General features: G+C 36.5%; 1 protein-coding gene across 2 annotated transcripts in view; it reads right to left on the reverse strand.

Moving 5' to 3' along the window:
* Nucleotides 1-19,428, reverse strand: part of MALRD1 (MAM and LDL receptor class A domain containing 1) — a 784,828-nt gene that overhangs the window by 538,471 nt on the left and 226,929 nt on the right. For both annotated transcript variants that reach the window (XM_086714806.1, XM_086714807.1), the window contains one exon: nt 6,077-6,164. In XM_086714806.1, coding sequence (XP_086570932.1) covers nt 6,077-6,164 — 88 coding nt within the window. The remainder of the gene's footprint in view (nt 1-6,076; nt 6,165-19,428) is intronic.

A 19,428-nucleotide genomic window follows, 5' to 3' on the forward strand; every position in this document is an offset into this window, starting at 1 on the left:
CTTTTGCACTGAACACAGTAATATAGTCCTACCCACAAGGCGAAACAACTATATTCAGCATAAACATACTGAATGTCTGTATAAGGTCTCCTTTCCAGGAGAGTAGGTTTTGCTAAAAGTTAGCTATTCTTTGAATAGAATTTATAACAGCTATGTGATACACTGTTTGCCACATATTTTGGAGGTGTCTTTTTTCTCGTCTGCAACGACAGATTAGCTCTTTAGAAACACTGTTGCTTTCACCCATGCATTCAATGAAATTTTCTAGGTGGTACAAAGTATTTTCCATTTTTACAGACACTATATTGTATATCAAAGTGACTACAAACAGACGGAAGTAGTAGTTGAACAATTTTCAAGCTAAAATCTAAGTATTTTAACAGCCTTGTCCATTTTTGGTATTTAGCATTTCTCTCAAATAAAAGATGACAAAATTGTAAATTTTTAACTTTAAAATAGGTTAAGTTACTTAGTTGTCCAATTTCATTTTCTAGAAGCACAATTAAAATACTAAATTGAATGGACAACAGGCTTTGGCCAACTTTTTTCCTATATATTTTCTATATATTTCTGTATATTGCTAATATTCCTATAAACTTCCTATATTTTGCTAGACTACACCAAACATGCTAAAACTAGAATATTTAAGACTGCAATCGTGAGTGTCAAATTTCTTGATGTTGCCTTGAAGTCTTTTATCAAACTGTAAATATTTCCAATAATTTGTAATTTTTTCGGGGTATGCGTTGTATTTCCTTTAGAAAAATATGGTAGAAAGACCTTAACACCAGTGCTTTTATGGAATGTATTGTTCTGAGGCAAATGTAACAAACACACCAAACAGCTTAATATTATAAGGTAAAAAGCTGCTGGTGAGATCTTAAAAGTAAACACAAAAGTACCCATGCTTTTTCCCTTGCCTTTTCATTCCCACTGAAACAAACATTACTGTTTGCAGAAAGAAAGGAGCCCTCAACAAGCACTTATAGACAAAGCTGATGAGACATTGAGGTTAATGAGGAGGGATGCCAAGAATCCAACCAAATCAATCAGTTTAACAATGAAAACAACCAAAACCATTCAGCGGGTGGGAGAAGACATCAGAAAAATTGTGCTGAAGCATCCTACGGTTACTGTACCTTCCCAGTTTTAAGCCATCATCAGTTGCAAGACATGTCGCTGACTTAGTAACAATTTGCCAGAGAGAAATAAAACACTAAAATCTTGGGATGCTGATATTCATTCTAATAATTGATATTTGTAGCAAGTAATAATTCTGATAATGCGGAAGTCTAAATTTTTAAAATAGGATGGATGAAAAGTGTTTGGGCAGTGTTTTTCCCAGTTTGTAAGCAGTATGTTGTGAAGCCATGTAGTTATGGCTTTAGTTTTACAAATAACCCAATTATCTCACGAATAACCCTTGATGCAAGATAGAAAACTGTCATATGTGTTCTTCTGAAGGGAACACTAGTCTTGCTTTTCTAATGTAGTTTGGACAAAAGAAGAATGCAGAACAGATAATTCTTTGGGATACTTATATTTAAATCTGAATGTTGTCTGGCAACAATTCTTACTTGAGATCTACTCTGAAGATCGGATTCAAAGTGAGGGGATTTAACTTTGCCATCATTCTCCATTATTACGTACTCTGGAAATGAGTGACATCATCATACAATGATGCCAAAAAATTCACAGGATTCTATTGCATGGCTAAGTTTGTCTACTTTCCCTAGAAAAGTGATTAACCTTGCTTAAAAAGTCTTCTCTCCAGTATCCTCCTGGATTAGTTTTAAAACAAGAATCTATATTCATCAAAGTATTGAAACAAAGAAGGTACAATCCATAATAGAGAATGGATTTGAAAATTAAGTTAGAAACAACCAGAAGTTAGAAAAGGAGAAAGAGCACATAATTGATGTTCTGGGAAAAAGTGAAAGGAAACTAATTTACAGCATACATACTTTGGGGGTAAAATTAGTAAAAGTTTGCGGTTAAAAAGCTTACCATTCAAGTCAACGCTGCTCTGAACCAAGGTAACAAGGGGAAAAAACAGAAGAGATGGGAGAAATATTTTGGAGACAGGTCAGCAGGATTTGCAAGTGAGCAGTTTTAAAGGGAATGTCAAAGAATGCTGTGGAATTTCAAGCCTGGGTTGCTAAAGAACAGTGATGTCATGAGAAGGAACAAGAAGGAATGAAGGAAAGAGGTTGATTTTGAGGGAACTGGTAAAAAAGAAATAAGTGACTCCTTATGGTCACTTTGAGTATAAAATAAAAGTTGTAGGGAATGAGCCAATCCACACACTGGGGGATCAGGTCAATATTTTGCATCTGTGTGTATGTGCTTTATAAGTTTTTGCTTTATTTTGTTTTATTAGCCAAGGAGGAAAAATGCTGTAAATAAATAGTTTATACTGAAAACAAATCAACGTCTGTAAGTGAATCTATAAGTGCTGATCCCATGTCAGCTAACAGGAGAAAAAAAAACTGGTAATCATCAAGAGCAATATTTTTATTGACAATTTTTGCTTTTATTTTCATCTGATGGCAAGATTACATCAAATTCCTCTATGAAACCTATAGCTTCAACGGGCTTTGTGGTTTCAACCCCAGGTTTCTTTTGCTATGAAGCCAATGTTAAAACCACACAGTTCAGGCAGCTTTTTAAAGTCCATATTTTTTCTTCCAAAACTTGAACAAGAAAATCAGGACTAATGGTCTGTAACTGATATTTCTCATCTCTGCCCCTAGGTCTGGCAGCTCTTCTCCCTCTCCTTTGGAACCATTGGTCACAGAATCTAATTATCAAGATAACTGGAGTAGCAACAGGATCAACCGCAACTTGTTTTCCCTTTCTATATTCTTTCATGTTCCCCTCTGCCACGGGGGGTCACAGTGATGCTCCATAAGTTCAGAGTTGGAGGCCATTTGGGAAAACCCTGGTCACTAAAGTCAAACACACTTAAGTGAAACTCCCATCCTTTCCCTCAACTGGGTATTTTCATCCAGGTCTCTTGTGCGGTTTAATTGTTCATATCTATAAAGTAGAAATTGTATTCTCTTCCTTTAGAGGTTAGTGTATTTGATGTGTGGTATGCCAGTGGTTAGCACTGTGGTCCAAAGAAGCAGATGTACTTTGCCACTTTCTAGCTAGGCAGCCTTGGGCGGACGATCACCTTCTCAGCTTGCTCCATAAAACTGGGATAACAGAACCATCAATCCTATCCAACACTTAATATCTCTTCACCTGCAAAGGACTAGACATTATTCTAGACTCTTAAAAATGTTAGAGGATTATATAAGATGATACATATGAGTGGTAAACTATATTATTGTGCCATTTATCAGCTCTCGCTCTCTCTCTCATAAGGACCGTCTGTATTCCCCACCCTTGCCAAGCTTCTTATTGTAGAGGATGCTTCCCCCTTGTTAGGCTTGCCCACATGACTTGCTCCAATCACTGGACATGAGCAGATATAATGCATACCACGTCTCACCAGAAGCGTTAAGTGCGCTTTCTTTTTTCCCACTCTTCTACTCGACAACAAAATGTCAGATAAGACCTTCATCCTTTAGCTTTGGTCCCAGATAAACACAAGCAACAGAAATACACAGCTTGAAGCTCGCTCTATAGATTTAGAAAGAGCTATGGACAAGAAACACATACTCTTTCCATTATTGTTTTATGCCCACCCACGTAGTTGAGAGCAAAAATTAAATGCTTGTAGTTATAAGCCACTGAGCTTTGGCTTTCAACAAATCTGGCATATAACAGAATCTTGCATATAAAAATAACTAATATTCTAGCAATAATAATAAACTAAAATACATACCAAAGGCATATAAAGTACTTCAAAAGATAAAGCCATCTATCCACCCATTTATCCAACAAATGTGTATTGAGTAATATTACATGCCAGATACTGTTTAAGTTTCTGGAGATAAGGCAGTGATCAGATAAAACTCCTGCCATCATGCAGTTAACACTGTTGGGGAAAACAGAAATAAAACTATAAGGGTGATAGGTGTTATAGAGAAAAATAACACAGGGGAAGGAGAGAGAAAATGTCAGACAAGGAAGAGACTGTGAACTGTGTATGCGTGTGTAATGTAGTGTAGTGTTCAGAGAGGTCTTTACTAAAGAAGAAACTTTGGGGCAGATCAGAAAGAAGTAAGGAAGGGAGTCAAGTGCATATCTGGGTGCAGCACAATCCAGGATGAGGGAAAAGAAGGTGTAAATGCCCTGAGGCACAAACGGACTAGAGTGTTGAAGGATTAGCTAAGAGGCCTTGTAGTGGAGAGAAGTCAAGCGGAGGCACAGTAGTAGAAGGCGAATTCCAGAAGGGATGAGGGGACCAGTCATGGGAGCTACTGCACAAGTCTGGCTTTTGCTCTGAAGGTGATAGGATGTCATAGGTAGACTCTGAAGACAGGATGACATGGTCTTATCTAAGTGTGAAAAAGATCATTCTGCCTGCTGTATTGAGAATCGATTATACAGTTCAGGGGTAAAAGCAGAGATCATCTAAAAGACAATCTAACAATCCATGCAGGGACGATGGTGGCTGGCACTAAGGGAAGAGTACTAAGAAGTAGTCAGCTTTGGATATATTTGAAGCTAGTGGCTAGCCAGATTTGTAATGAAAGTCAGCAACTAGAAAGAGGCTGTCATTTACTGAGAGAGGGAGGCGTGGAAGAATGGCAGGATCGAGGGGCCAATTAGTAATCAAGAATTTACTTGCAGCCATTGAGAGATGAGGGCAAATTGTTGAATTCTGATCTCCTTTTTGCTGGCTTTATCCAGGGAAGGATTTGGCTTTCTGCAGAGCTCTGTGGAAACCACTGCACAGAGTAGTTAAAGCCATTAAACGTGCCAGGAAGATGAGATAGAGGAACAGAGCTGAGTCACATGCATACAACCAAGAGAACTGGAATCGGCCCCCCGATGATGTCGGGGAGAGGCTGGTGCCCTTCTGACCAATAACACTACAGTGATGGCTCAGGGATGAAGCTGAACTTTTCAGCACTCAAGCGTGCTCTCTGCATGGATTATTGCGACTGATTTTTAAATTAACATGCTTCTGATCCCTTCAGGAAGGACACTGCTCCCTCTTGCCATGCAGTTTAAGAGCCTCCAACTCAGCACCAGGATTATCCACCAAGAGCTTGATGCCCAGTCCTACTAGAGCACTATGCACTGGCCTGGAATGCGTTTCGCCCAGGGTGTTGGTTTTAGTTTTATTTGAGTTTATCAGAGCTTGTCTTAGGCTATTTTCCTTTATCGTCTTTGAGGTGTCTACTAAACATCTCAATTGAGATGTTGAGTAGGTAGGTAGTATAGAAGTATGGGTTTCAGGTTAAAGGTTGAGAATGGAGATATAAATATGGGAAACATATATTTGTTTTTAAATAAAAGAAATGTGTGATACAGAGAAGAAATGGTTCACAACAATCCTTAGGAATATTTCACGTAACCTGACAGTAAAACATCTCTGAAGGTAACTGAGATTAACACAGTCTCCAAAACAATGTAATTATAAGGCAACCAGTTTGGGTTATTATAATCCCTCAAATATAATGATGTTATAGTTTAGCTTCAGATGTGATTTCCTAGTGTTTTCCATGTGATGAGACATAAGCAGCTGATTGAAACCTCTGTACTATGTTTGCAAAGTCGTTAAGACTAATTACCAGCAGACTCACAATAATTTCTCCCAGGGTTAACAGATTAGAACAGAAGTAAGGGTATATTTAGAAAACTTACAGAAATGAAATACTGATTTCCTTGACAGTTTTTTTTTTCAAGTAAACAGTTTTGAAAATGCTCATATATTAAAATATTCTTCCTGGGGCACCCAGGTGACTCAGTCAGTTAAACACCCGACTTTGGCTAACGTCATGATCTCATAGTTCATGGGTTTGAGCCCTCTGTCAGGCTCCGTGCTGACAGTGCAGAGCCTGCTTAGGACTCCTTCTCTCCCTCTCTCTCTGTCCCTCCCAAACTCGTGCTTTCTCTCTCTCTCTCTCTGAAAATAAATACATAAACTTTAAAAAAATTAAATATTCTTCCTTACCAGGGTAAAGGGTACAATCCATGAATGACAAATCATCAATTGCAATGTCTCCGGTGAAGCCATCTCCTACTGAAGCCTCCACCAAAATCTAAGAAAAATATAAGAAATTTGTTGATATTGTGAAGGATTTTAATTTATGGAAACTCATGGTAGAAAAAAAAATCAGAATTTACTTAAACAAAATTTTCTTCTGAACCACTAAAAACAAAAATTGCAGTAGTATCTATTAGTAGGCACCTTGGCTCTACCTAGATGCTTCCAGTAACAGGAAGCTCCTTTGCTTCTTGGGCCCATTAGACCCATGAAGCCCATCGTGTTTCCGGTGATTTTCTGAAACTATAACATATCAAATGTATATCTACTTCCCTATAACTTTCAACCTTTAGTTCTAGACTTGCCATATTTTTTCATGATCCTTTAAGTATCTGAAGGCAAATCACAGTCTCCTCTTCCCACCTTTGCCCAAGGAGTTCATCTGTTTCCAAGGTTAAATCTCCTCATTGTTCAAGAAATCCAATTTGTGGCCACAGGTACTTGCTAGAACGTACATTCTTAAGACTTTAAAATTTTTCCCACGCTGACCTTATTCTGTAACACTTTATGAAACTGGCTAATGGTTATTAGATCTCCTTCAGAACCACATTAATCATGGGGAACTCAGATGACATCTGTGCTGTTACAGGAGCTGCAATTCCACCAAAACTCCAGTAAAATATGAAATACTGAAAAACCACTACAGTATATGGCAGATTGTGATTAGGGCTGAAATTTACTATAATAGAATTAATCATGATAAATTATTTTAATACTTATGCAAATTCAGTTGCATACTGAATAGGAATCCTGCTATAGTTTAATAATGAAGAACTTCAAGCAAACTCAAACTTAAAAAACATTTTTTTCTTCCACTGTTATATGAATATACATTTCTGTTTTCATTTTTCCTCACAGATGCTATATGTAGAAGGCGAAATTTTATTTCATTTTTTTAAAATTCTGTGCTTCTATTCAAAGTTATCTCACATGATTTATTGATGTCTCACTTGGAGAAAGTTTTCAAAGATCAAATTACTGACCCCAAACCTCTTGACATCTTCCCCCAACTTCCTAGTGTTTCTTGAGAACTACCAGAATTTTCTCCGTAATTTGTCAGTAAGGAAATCAATCAACGTGGGAAAAGTTTATGGATCCAACTAATGGGCAAATATAACCCACCTAACATTGCCTGAGGAACATTTATTTAACAGTGCTATCCACAATCATGAATCAAAGAATAATACAGGCCAGGAAAACAAAAATGCAGAAAGAATACTCAGTACGAAATCATACAATTATTCTAATAAACTAAAAACCAGCAGTCAGAATTTAGCAGAACACATTGTAAGAAAATATTTTTTGTTCTATTAAAAACAAAGACTGCAGTTGGGTAAACAATAGGAAAAAAGCATATGCAAAGACTGATTACTAACAAATTCCCTGGACCTGGACCACTATGTCTATCCCACTGCAATACAACATAGGACATTGTAACAAAGACTCAGAAGATGCAAGAAAATGGAAAAATTAGGGTAAATAATAAGAAACACTGCCTTTGTTACACTGCTCATGAATAGAATAGCTTATTGAGAAAGGACAGAAAATTGATATCAAAATCTCAAAGTTTATGGAAAGTACCATTCTTATACATAAAAATATCTGTAAGCTAACCGGGGGGATATACACATACAAAGCTCCACATGAGAGTACGGGCTCAACTGTTCCAAAGTATTTTCTTTTGTTGCCATTATGTAGCCACAAATTTAAAAACTGGGCCATTTGAGGGGCACCTAGGTGGCTCAGTCGACTGAGCAGTTGAGCATCTGACTTCGATCTTACCCCTCGTGCTCTGGGCTGATAGCTCAGAGTCTCAAGCCTGTTTTGGATTCTGTGTCTCCCTTTCTGTCTGCCCCTCCCCCGCTCACACTTTGTCTCTCTCTCTCAAAAATAAATGCACATTAAATTTTTTTTTTTTCTAAATGGGCCATTTGTGAAAATTACAAATTTTCTCATTTGTGGGCCGTACCAGGTAAGCAGCATCTGAGTGGATGCTATTTGCACAAAGCTTTTTTCTAGAGTTCATTGTATATTACGTGAGAAGCATTTTGAGAGTGCTTGTCTCACATTTAGATACCAATAAGAAGACACAAAAATAATTTGAGGCAGAAGACACTTGGGTCTTGCACTAAGACACAATGTAATCACAATTTTTGCCAAAATATATTCAATTTCTGAACCCTCTAAATGTTAGCATTCTTGAGAATAAACAACAGCTTCCACTTAAAATACTAAAACTCTCAGTTTGTACATATATTTGCAGTTCCAGCCTCTTTTGAATATTAAATTAAGTCAGCCATTTAAAAAAAAAAAGCCTATTTGATAACACATCACATCTTGAGAAAAAGTTACGAATGTTCAAGCTTAATTCTACCTTTGCCCTATATTAAATGTGGTCTTGCAAAAAGCTTGGCATGTTAGCCTAGGAAACTAGTCCTAAGAAAACAGTCACACAAAAAAAGAACAAACCCAAGTGTCTCTGTTCTGGAAAATTCACTTTCATTTCTGGTGTTTTTCCCAGAATAAATGGAAGGATATTAAAACACAAACATTATTGTATGCAGGGCAGTATTGCCATTTTAGAAATCAGAGAAGCCACATTTCACTCTTAAGTGCCATTAGTACCTTACTGAATTACTTAAAGGGCAACTGAAAATTCCAGTTTGGTCTAAATGACCCAAATTATCTGTAGAGGCCAATTCTATTTACATTAGAACTATCACTGGCTTGGAAATTTTGTAAAGTCATCCAGCCCTTCTAAGTTGCTCTTTTCATGGGCTGCCACATCTAGATGCTCCAACTAAAGACAGAATGGCCTTGTCAACTATATTGCAACTTTTAGTTTTACTATAACCAAAGATTAATAAGGGTCTAAAGACTTGCCTGAACTCATCTGTCTCTGTATTTAGGAATCTCTGAATTACTGACCAAACATTTTAAATGATCTGGAAACTACTGTCATTGTATATGTGTAATACACAATTTAATCATAATCTTACTATAATATTTTCAATTTACTGACACATATATGTATATATGTGGGTGAATTAACTCATAAGAAGGAAAAAATGGCATTAACTCCCCCTGACACCTACTGCTTTAGCCATCCCGTGTTTGTAAAAGAACACAAAATTCAAGAATATATCAATTTTTACTATAATGCATCTTCAGAAAGACTTGAAAGGACTTCTTCTTTGAAATTAAAATGTGTGTACATACACACACACACACACACACACACACACACACACACACATACACCCAACATGAAGCATCTAGAACTCCAATGCATTGTTGATGGGAATCTAAAATGGCACAGCCACTTTGAAAAATGGTTTTTCAGTTTCTTTTAAAATTAAACACACTTCCCTATAATGTGGCAATCCCACACATAAATATTGTTTATCCAAGAGAAATGAAGACATACCAAACAAAAACCTGTTCACAAAGTTTACAGAAGCTTTATTTATAATCTCCAAAAGCTGAAAACAATCCAAATATCCCTCAACTGGTAAACAGTAAGGCAACTTATGGGAAATCTTTACAATGGGATTCCACTCAGCATAAAAAAGAAACAAACTAATGGTGCATATAACAACAGCTGTGAATCTCAAAAGCATTATATGAAGTGGGAGAAGCCAGACGCAAAAGGCTACGTGCTTGATGAAACCATTTATATAACAACGTAGAGCAGGAAGAACTACTGATAAAGAAATCAGATTAGTGTTGCCAGGGGCTATGTGGGGAGGAAGGTCATTGATGACAAAAAGGAATGGGGAATCTGGGGGGATGATGGAAATACTGTCCTAGTTGTGGTGGTGGTTACACAAGTGTGTAAGTTTGCTGAAATTCATAGAGCTGCTCACCTAAACAGGTGAATTTTAATTACATGTACTATACCTCAATAAACAAATAAAAATATTTATTCTATACTTATTGCCATAAATCATCATTATCTTAAGTAGTATTTTCACTGTTTCCTAAATTGCTAATTTCATGCATGGCATTTTATAATTAGCACATAGTAATCCCAAGTATCTCAATGTATTTTTAAATTTAGCTATGAAAATTCTCTTGCTATCCACTAATATTTTTCCAGAGAGTATCTGTTTTTCCTTACTCTTGTTAGTGATGCCCACTTATATTCATTTACTATTTCCATAATTACAAATGCAGAAACAAAGAAAATGAAAGACATTATAAAATTCTCTTTTCCCATGTATTTTATAGTTGACTAACAACTGAGGTAGCCAAACTCCTAGAAACTCATTCAGACAACTCACCAATATTTTACCACATAACCTATAATTTTAGGGGCTCATAGAAAGCCACTTTAGGATCCCAAACTTTCTAGGCTAATACTTAGGGAAATAGATTCAACATAAAAAAGGGTTTTGTTTTGTTTTGCTGTCTTTGTTTTAGACACAAAGCATGTGTGGGGGAAAGGGGCAGAGGGAGAGAGAGAATCTTAAGCAGGCTCCATGTTCAGAGGCTTGATTCCATGACCCTGGGATCATGACCTGAGCTGATATCAAGAGTCTGATGGTCAACTGACTGAGCCACCCAGGTGCCCCAACGTAAAAAGGTTTTTAAATCATTGTTGGAGTTTTTATATAACCTTGAAACTAAACTATGAAATAAAACTTAGATTTCTGCCTGGCAAATTTTACTTTTCTGAATCTCTTTCCTTGTATGTTTCTGGCCACATCACATACAAAAAAAAGTGCAAAATAATTCGAGTTTTCCAATTTGTATATTTGTATATACATGTGAAAACCATTTATCATTAGACATGGGCCACAAAGCTCTAACTAAATTGTGTTATACATTGAACACAGAAATGGATAATAAAAAATAAAATAACGCCACTAGCAGAGATGAAATAACATGCTGGGACACAGGTTAGTAGGACAAGCACTATAAAAGAATTACTTAAAAGAAAACATCTGATGTCTGACTCATCTGTGTAAGACCCTATTTGGGAAAAAAATCATGGCAAAATTTTTGTTGTTATGTTGGCTTTTCACCATATTTATTACCATATTTTACCATATTTCTTCTGAGCTAATGTCAGGCAATGTCATATATGGCCTGCTAAGATTTTTTTATTCGTCAATGACTGTGTGCTTCGGTATTATGCCAAGTGTTTCCATGGTAACCAAAAAGAAATTAAAAAAAAGTCCATCCTGCTGGTTTCTCACCATCTAGGACAGAAAAGACTAAATGGTGACAACTAGGGTGGAAGGAAGCAGGGGTGGGGGAAGCAGGGAAAGTGGGTGATGGGCATTGAGGAGGGCACTTGTTGGGAGGAGCACTGGGTGTTTCATGTAAGTGACGAATCACAGGAATCTACTCCCAAAGCCAAGAGCACACTGGATACACTGTATGTTAGTGAACATGGCAATATATTATATTTAAAAAAAAATAAAAGGAAAATGAAAGAAGAAAATTACTAATCGACATGAAGTTTTGGAATTTATTAGGTCCTTTATTTATCCATGCGACCCTTTTTTCCCATTTCCATAGATGATTATTCACATACAGCTTAGAAGGAAAATTTTGAGTTTAGGAGATTGCCACTTTTTTATAATTAGAGTCTAGATAATTAATAAATTGAACCTTAATTTTGAGAATCTTCACATCAGGTAAGATATAAACGAAAGTCTTCAGGGAAAACTGATGACACTTTAGGAAGATTTTCTTAAAATAGGAAGCAAAGCAACATGCTCCCGGGTTGAGAATACTCATTGCAATTTTACCCTAAAGCAAGTATTTTACTTTTGATATAAAAATCTTCAAAAATAGGGTCTGCAATGGAACTGCTGGCAAATTCTTGGCTACAGAGTTGCTATTTGGTACAACCATAATGACTTACATGTTTCTTTGTGAAGGACTTGAAAGCAGCAATAATAAAGCTCAGTCTTATAATTAAAAACAAAAACAAAAACATAACTCTGAGCCTGAGTGTCAGCTGTCATTTATTATTTAACACCTGACCGACTTCCGATTCCTGTCCCTTGCCTGGTTCCCATAGGCATCTGAGTTTGCAATTCCTTGTGCATGTTAGGTCAAAGACCATGAAGGATCTGAGAGTTTACCCTATTTGCAGACTAACAAGGCAGCCTGCCACTGTTTCATAGACACATACCAGGTCCTTGATTTAGAGGGACAGCAAAGAGCACCAGCCAGAAAAATACCTTCCACTGGTTCCGCAATTCCCAGGGGCAACATGATGATGCCCAGGTGTCCCCTCCACGTGAAGTGGGTAGTACCATAGAGAAGGATCCCAGACATTAGGAGCCTAGCTCTTATAAACTGCTGGTACACCTGCTTCTCTTCAACTCCAGAGAGAGACGATACGAGGAAGGAAGAGGGGATGCTTAATCTGGAATTAGTGAGCAAATGTCTCAGGGTAAAAGCTATTCACTCTTTACTCAGAGGCTGAGCTGTGAAGAACATAAGAAATCTATGGAGAATTATCTTACAACAGTGAAGACGGATGGTTGCTACACTGCTGATACATTTAATTTGCGGAAGCACCATGACTCCCCTTAATGTATGTGTAAATTAAAATGTTTATATCAACTCAGCCTCCTTTTCTCTTACATAATACCTAATTTCATACTATTTGGAACAAAATGGGCATAATTTGTTGTAGTCTTCCAGAAAAGGCCACCCACTTGCCGTTGGCCTAGGTCCTTTTACACCCACAGTATCTTTTCCCTTCAGAGCTTCTGTTGTGTTGAGAGTAGAGATTAAAAAAAAAAATCAAGGAAGGAGAATGTGGTTAAGGAAATAAGGTCATTCAAAATATCATTCATGTTTCTTTATTTAGATAGAATTCTTTCTGTTACTCTTGAATGAAAGAAACAGAAACCTTAAAAAATAATTTCTAAGTATTCAAGTCATATGAAATTGATTTGCTTTCCATGGTTGTGAAAGTTCGGCAAACTACAATTATTCTGATACATTTCTTTCCAGATAGTTTCAGATGTACAAAAAGGGCCAAAATTTAGGTGAGTCCCCCCTCCTCCAATATAGTCGCCTAATATGCCTCAGTTTAAAAAAGAGAAATGTTAATCAGTTTTAAACTAATTTGCTACTTGACACTCTACAAACCCACATGCTATTTTAAAGTATCCTCCAGAGACTCATATACCATCCAACCCATTTCACATCTCATCTATTATTTGAAAGAGGACAAATGGTACTCAATTTCTTCAGTCCTAAGAATTTATGGAACCTATTGGCTTGGAGGTTACAAAGAAGCATTTAATTGAAAATAGCCTGGTCGATATTAGAGAGAAAAAAGTCAAGAAGGTTTGGAACTATTAATTTAAAAGTTCATGAAAATAGGTTTTTATCATTTAAAAATGATACAAGATGTATAATAAGATTTTAATAGAATGCAACACAATACTGTCCTCGTGACTGGTTCATACATGCCAGAGTTAAGTTCTCATTTAAATGGCATAGGTCTAAAATTCATAAATGCTATTTTTTACCCAATAATCAGGCAAGTTTTTCATCCCCTACACCACTAAAGATAATACTTAGAGGAAAATAAGTGATGCTGCAATTTATTATTTTAATATACAATGTCTTTTTGCAACACTAGTCATCTATCCCTCATTCTTCCTGTGTGAAAGGAGGCTCCAAATAATAACCCCTACTTCTATGTGGCAATTTAGAACTGACCCAGGCCTAAAGCAACAAAAATTAGGTCACAGATTAAAGCCCAAATGATAACCCTCATTTACCTTTTGCTTTGGTTTAATATCCCATTAATACTCACCTAGTAGTTATTGCGAATTAAAAATCCTTTTTCAATGTTACTTCCTCAGAGAAGCCTTCACACAAGCTCAAGAAATTTCCCTTTACAAATTTCTCATAACTTTTAATTGTATCAATATTTGTACATTTAAATGTTTTTCTCCTGTAGGAGACTTGAGGGACGGGCTTCATGAGGTTCATTGAGGACACACAGCATTGTAAACACACTTAACAAGTACCGGAATATTTTTAGGGAAAAATGCAACTTCTAATTTCAACTGAAATTACTGATGTTATTCAATGCCATCCCTATCAAAATGCCAATGGCATGTTTTCATGGCACTACAACAAAAAATCCTAACATTTGCATGGAACCACAAAAGACTTGCAATACCCAAAGCAATCCTGAGAAAAGCAAGTTGGAGGCATTACACTCTGTGATTTCAAACTATACAACAAGGCTATAGTAATCAAAACAGTATGGCGCTGATACAAAAATGGACACACAGACCAATGGAACAGAATAGAGTCCAAAAATAAACCTACACTTATACAGTCAATTAATCTTTGACAAAGGAGGCAAAAATATGCAGTGGGAAAAAAGACAATCTCTTCGATTAATGGTGTTAGGAAAACTGGATAGCTACACATAAAATGAAACAGGACCACCTTGTTATACCATGTTAAAAAGTAAACTCAAATGGATTAAAGATTTAAATGTAAAACTAGAAACCATAACATTTCTGGAAGAGGGCATAGGCAGCAAGCTCTTTTATACTGATCTCAGAAATATTTCTTTAGATCTATCTTCTCAGGCAAGGGAAACAAAAGCAAAAATGAGATTATATCACACACATTGCACAGTGAAAGAAACCATCAAGGAAATGAAAGCTCAACCCACTGAATCAGAGAAGATATTTGCAAATGGAATAACTAATAAGGGGTTGGTTATTATCCAAAATATATAAAGAACTCATACAATTCAATACCCTGTCCCAAAAAATCTTTTTTAAAAAATGAGCAAAGGACCTGAATAGGCATTTCTCAAAAGATGACAAACACATGGTCAACACACACATAGAAAGATGCTCAGGGTCACTCATCATCAGGGAAATGCAAATCAAAACACCAATAAGATACCACATAACATCTGTTGGAATGGCTATCACTGAAGACAAGAAATGACCAGTGTTGGTGCATATGCGGAGAAACCTAGGGAAGGAACCCTAGTGCACTGCTGGTGGAAAGCAAAATGATACAGACACAATAGAAAACAATATGGAGGTTCTTCAAAAAATTTAAAATAAAACTACCATAGGACTCCCTAATTCCACTTCTGAGTATTCATGTGAAGAAGATGAAAACACTAATTCCAAAAGATATACATACCCCTATGTTCACTGTAGCATCATGTACAATAGCCAAGGTATGGAAGCAACCTAAATATCCATCAATAGATAAATGGATAAAGAATATGTGGTGTGTATATGTATGTGTGGAATCTAAAAAAAAAAAAAAAGATACAGATAATAATCTGGTGGTTGCCAGAGGGGAGAAGGGTGGGAGATGGGTAAAACAGGGGAAAGGGATTAAAAGGTACAAATTTCCAGTTATGAAATAAGACAGAAGGATGCAATATACACCATAGAGAACATAGTTAATCGTATTGTAACAACTTTATACAGTAACAGATGGAAGCTAGATTTATCACGTTGATCACTTTGTAGTGTATATAAATGTTGAATCCCTACGTTGTACACCAGAGACATAATAGTGTATGTCAACTATATTTAAATTAAAATAAAACTATTGATGTTACTCATAATGTAATACCATACTGCCCCCATGTTTCACATGACACATGATTATCAGATAAACAGAAAAGCACAGTACATATTGATTTGTCCTTGTATTTCACACCACATATCTAAATTATAGACAAATTCTGCTTCTCTCTTCTTTTACAACTCCCTATATCTTTCCCTTCTTTACACAGCCTTGTTCCCAGATTCCAATTCAACTTCTACCTGTATTTGTTTGGCTTTCTTATGCTTTTCTCCCTTTTCCATTTCTAATGCAGATATATCTGCACTTCCAGGTTCTTCCCTTTAACCTTCAGTCATTTTGGAATCATTACTTTCTTTCTGTAATAGTATACATTCCATTTGTTACAGGGATTTTATTTCCATGTATTTGTTAGCTGTCTCAATTGCAGACAGTCTTGCAACTTTTTTTTTATTCTATAATTTAAACACGTAGCATCTGGAATCCAAAACTCTTATTTTCTATTTAAATAAATGAGACCCAGAAGGTTTAAATAACTCACCCACAGGTCCACATATAGACTCTGTTGGTAAAATGATGTCCAAAACGTTCACAAAAGAGTCTAATTCTTAACTAGTTTTAAAAATTCAGAAACTTTACTCAAAATTTAACTTTTCATTTTTCTTTTTACCTTTATTAGGCTTCTAAGTTTTGTTTTGTTTTTGTTTTCTGTTTACTAGTCAGTGACTGATAGGAATTAAAGAACAGGGGAATCTATGAAAATAATACAAGATCAATTTAGATAGTTCTTTGTATCTAGATAATTATTCTGATTACAAATTTGTAACAACTGAGTATTGCAGCACTGTTACCCTACTAATATAATGTCTTCCAAACATGCCATACTTTAATTATCATGGTCCATTATATTCATTATGTATTTATACTTCAAAGTCCTACCATAGATGAGATTTTCTCTACACTATACTTCAAAAACCAACACTTTTTCCAAGTTAGATTTTAAAATATAACGTTAGTTAAAATAGTAATTGCTTTTGAAGCCAATGCTTTGAATTACATTCTTTCTCTCTAAAAACGTAATACGCCATTTGCAACATAGCTTTAGGTATTTGCCACTATTAGGCGCACAGGCACTTTGCAGATGCTCTTAAAATCTGATTTTATTTTTTTTTTTTAATTTTTTTTTCAACGTTTATTTATTTTTGGGACAGAGAGAGACAGAACATGAACGGGGGATGGGCAGAGAGAGAGAGGGAGACACAGAATCGGAAACAGGCTCCAGGCTCTGAGCCATCAGCCCAGAGCCCGACGCGGGGCTTGAACTCACGGACCGCGAGATCGTGACCTGGCTGAAGTCGGACGCTTAACCGACTGCGCCACCCAGGCGCCCCTAAAATCTGATTTTAAAGTCATCTTTATTACCCACATGTGGAAATATGAGTAACCATCCCAACTATTTATTGCTGAATAGATATTTGAGAGTATTGGGGTTGGCAAATTTAACATAATGGGCATTATGATGTAGCTTCAGCAGGGGGAATCTAGTTCATCAAAATCCCTGATTTCACATATATTCATGCTTCGGCTAAAATATATAATGGACCTCACTAAACCACAGAATGACAAGAACAACAGACAGGAATATCCACAGCTGTTGCACACCCTTTCACACAATAATTAAATATCCCTTCCTAAATGCTTGGAAAAGTGGATAATTTTAACTACAGAGACCTAGAGTAAAATCCACACTGTATTTTACATCCGGGAAGTCCCTGCAACCCAAGTGAAATAAAAATAGAAAGCAGATATCAATTTCTGACAAATTAGTATGTTACTTCCCCTTGAACACAGGGAATTCGTTATCAAAACCTCTGTGACGGCACTTTCAGGTGGGTCAGCTGGATGGCCCTTTGTCCCAGTTCTGCTTGAGGAAAATACCCAAGCACAAGACACCTCGGCTTCAACTGATGGGAAATAAGCCTGAATTCTCCTTTGTTCTCTGTTTTGTTCTTCCCTCTGGTGGCCAGTCTCTACCCTGGGGCTTCTTTTCAAGAGAACGAGTTAGTGTCCAGCAGTGTTTCAAATAATAATTTACTTTAGAGTGCTGGGTCGGAAATCCCAGATCAATTTACATCCGGGTTTTCTCCTTCATACCGAGCCACTCCATAACCGAAGAAAATAAACACTAAGGTCTTGCCAGCCTTCTCTCAATATCTGCAACTCAGTGCAGTCACCTTGAGTCTGGTCTTTAGTGACCCAGGCATTTGTCACAGAAAAAGAATAGAAACCAAAAAATGCCAATTTATTAATATATAATTTAGCAGCAGAACTGGAAATGTGCCTCAATACCTATGTCAGCTGGTCATCAAATAAGGTTTTCAGGAGAGGAAATCAACTTGAACAAAACCAAGATCAGAAGCATGTTTAGTGTGCATACAGAGTAGAGGGAAGGTGGTGTGGAATATTCTGGAGAGACCACAGCAACAAGCTAACATAGTCAGTTGTCCACCTGATTGAAAGGCATAGCATCCTTTGTGTAGCACACAGATAAAATCTTCACCAGTAACAGAAGCTTGTATTAGGAGTATAAAACATCAGGTTATTATAATTCAACTATCTTCCATTAACTAAATCTAAGTCAGTGTCTTTTTAAGGCAATTAAGAGAGAATATAGGCCCCTTGATGCCATTTGAGAGATAAGCTAAATGGAATAATCACATTTACAAGTTATCTCCAGGTACTTTAAAAATAGACTCAGACATGAAAATAACCGTGGCTCCTAATTTAGACATCATTTAATCCAATATTTCCTAAACTTGTTTTACCATCAGAATCACTAAGGGCTTTTGTTCAAAATACAGATTCTTAGGACTTTCCTCCGGAGCTTCTGGTATGATATGTGTAAAGACTGAGAATCTGTATTTTTCTTAAAAGAAAATATCAGATGGTTCTGATAATTAGGAAAATTTCAGAACTACTAATCTAATCCACATTCTGTGTTTAAAAGGACAAGGTAAATTCCTAGAAAAGTTAAAGCCCTTTGCCAGATGAGGTGTTAATATGCATTTTATATATGTATGTGGGTATGAATATAAACACAGACAAATGCCCTAGAGACATAGTAGTCTGCCTTATAGTAGAGATAAGACATAGTATAAGAATGCCGTTTTTTTTTTCATGTTTATTTATTTTTGAGAGAGAGAAACAGAGCGTGAGCGGGGTGGGGCAGAGAGGGAGACACAGAATCCAAAGCAGGGTCCAGGCTCTGAGCTGTCAACACAGAGCCTGATGCGGGGCTCAAACTCACACACTGTGAGATCATGACCTGAGTCGAATTCTGACACTTGACAGACTGAGCCACCCAGGCGCCCCAAGAATGCCTCTTAAACCAGATTTTTGTCCATTCAATCATGTTACCAGAAAGCATATATTATGCACAGATTTATTTATTGCTCAAAAGGATTTTTTTTTTCTTTTTCCTAAACTCTGGAGGATTCCTAGTTGTATTTTGCAGCCTCTTGTATGCCAACTAAAGCCTTAGGAGAAAACTGTATTCCATTTAGATAAGCTCCCTGTTCAGTTTCTACTACCTAAGAATCCATTCTGTTTTCTCTAGTTCTCCACTGCTGCCTATAGTATACCTAAAATAATACTGTCTCACAGTGAGCTCTTAGCATTTAAGCTTCTAAGGAATAGAAATC

This window comes from Puma concolor, chromosome B4 (assembly GCF_028749965.1).
Source record: "Puma concolor isolate L17-30 chromosome B4, mPumCon1.1.hap2, whole genome shotgun sequence".
Classification (NCBI taxonomy): domain Eukaryota; kingdom Metazoa; phylum Chordata; class Mammalia; order Carnivora; family Felidae; genus Puma; species Puma concolor.